A 1,958-nucleotide genomic window follows, 5' to 3' on the forward strand; every position below is an offset into this window, starting at 1 on the left:
CTTAAGTTCAGTTATTATTTCTTTTTTTATGAGCATGACTAGATATTTTGCCAATGTGGTTTTAAACAAAGTGGACGAGTTTTATATTTCTTCATTGGCGATTTGCTTAATTGAAATGATAAATTGGAACTGCACATGCGCAGTAGGTATCAACAGTTTTGAATAGCTGTTTTCACAATTTATTAATCCAAACATCCTTTATAACCCTATAAACTCTCTGCTGAATCTGTTAATCTCCTTAGATGTCCACGTGCGAGATTTAAAAAAAAGAAAACGACACATATCCCATGAAATTCACGCATTTAACCCTCTTAAACCTTTGACGTAAATTACAATAAAGAAAAACGGCTTAAATTAATCTGCAGTGACGACAAAGCGAAAGCTTAACCAGGACCTGATCACCCCACCACAAGTCCAAAAAGTCATGCACATCTCTTTCTATCATTTTAATTCCCTTATTTTTTTTATTTTTAATCTTTTGGAAATATTCCTCACCTCATTGTTCAGCAGTTTTTCCTCAAAGCCTATGTTCATGGAGTCAAAGGATCTTCCTCTGCGTGGCCCCTCAACTTTGTTTGAGTACATGTTAAAGAGCTCCACTTTTCCTAGAAGCTCTTTTTTCTCTCTCTGCTGAAATCAGTTCATTTATATCTTCTCTCTCTGCCCAGGGAAGCTGAGGGCTTTGCTATTTAACCACACAGAGAAATAGGTGGGGGCAATAATCTGCACCATGCAGCAAATGGAAAAGAAGCAGCGCCTCCCACGTCATTAGTGGGGGGAAAGGGGGGTGTCTTTCTTTGATTTTTTTTTTCAACTAAAAGCCTGAAACAGCTTCAGGGAGATCAGTAATTTAAGAACAAAATGCACATCTAAAATTTAAAACTCAAGATTTATACCTCCAGCTCTGACAGATTACTGTTGGCTCAGACTTCATCGTTACACGAGCAGATATTTGCTCCTGTTCGTCGACTTCATTAGACTGAAAAGAAAAGGTCAAGTTTAAGAGGATCCGAGTCTTTTAAAAATCCATTCCATACCCCGTAAGCTTCTTTGACCTCCCTTGTTGTACAACAACAGGCCTAATCTGAGTGTTTTCTCTTTGCCAGCCTGCACCTTTTTTAAGAAGATCAGGACAATTAGCAGAAAAGGCTTTTGATGCGCTTCAGTAGAGGGTTCGCTCATTTAAACAGATAACTTCTGTTTCTCTAAGCTTTGGTCACCTTCCCAACCAGACAGAGGAGAGGTGTCTGTGTCTCCTGCAGCTCATTCACACACCGTTTGTCTCAGGTGGGCCTGCTCCGAGCCACCCGTGACATGAAGCCATGCTTTACACAAGCCAGGAGGCAGTGAAGGGAACTTCCCCTCCTCCCCTCCCCCCGTCTGGGACTCAACCCAGATCTGCTGTCAGGTGTTGGACAATATTCACGGAGAGCAGAAACAGCTTGTTTTAAAGGAACAAAGAGGTGTGAGAGCACCCACTCTGTTCTGGTGGTCCTTTCAGTCCAGATGAACCTTTTCTGTGGAGAAGCACCAGGGTTCTTCCTCTTAGGGACATGATTGATGGCGGAAGCTCCTTACACATTTCAGGATATTAGTCAACAGAGTTCCACCATATTGGTTCCCAAAAGGACTATTGGCTCTGGCAAGGTAGGCCTTTATAACAGAAAAGGTCATAAAAAGGTAACAAAATAAACAGGTACACACACTCATGCACCCAAGGCCATATAAAAATGTAATATTTCAATAATAACAATAATAATAGTAATAATACTATAATACTCATCATGTTTTGACTTAAACTGCTTCTAAAAACTTTTAAGTTCTCAAGTTATAAGATGATCAAAAACGATTTCATAATGCCACTGAGAAACCTTGAAATTTGTTTAAAAAGTTTTGCTTTATTAAACCACACACACACACACACACACACACACACACACACACACACACACACACAC

General features: G+C 39.9%; 1 protein-coding gene across 2 annotated transcripts in view; it reads right to left on the reverse strand.

Moving 5' to 3' along the window:
- The window catches only part of tph1a (tryptophan hydroxylase 1 (tryptophan 5-monooxygenase) a), a 5,860-nt gene extending 5,207 nt beyond the window's left edge, over positions 1–653 (reverse strand). Inside the window, exon 1 of one of the 2 annotated variants that reach the window (XM_014013614.1) lies at positions 496–653. In XM_014013614.1, coding sequence (XP_013869068.1) covers positions 496–585 — 90 coding nt within the window. In that variant the 5' untranslated portion in view covers positions 586–653. The remainder of the gene's footprint in view (positions 1–495) is intronic. The other variant, XM_014013615.1, reaches the window with a different exon arrangement.
- Positions 654–1,958: the final 1,305 nt, after the last annotated feature.

The sequence above is a fragment of the Austrofundulus limnaeus genome, unplaced genomic scaffold (genome assembly GCF_001266775.1).
Source record: "Austrofundulus limnaeus strain Quisiro unplaced genomic scaffold, Austrofundulus_limnaeus-1.0 Scaffold104, whole genome shotgun sequence".
In the NCBI taxonomy this organism is placed as follows: Eukaryota; Metazoa; Chordata; class Actinopteri; order Cyprinodontiformes; family Rivulidae; genus Austrofundulus; species Austrofundulus limnaeus.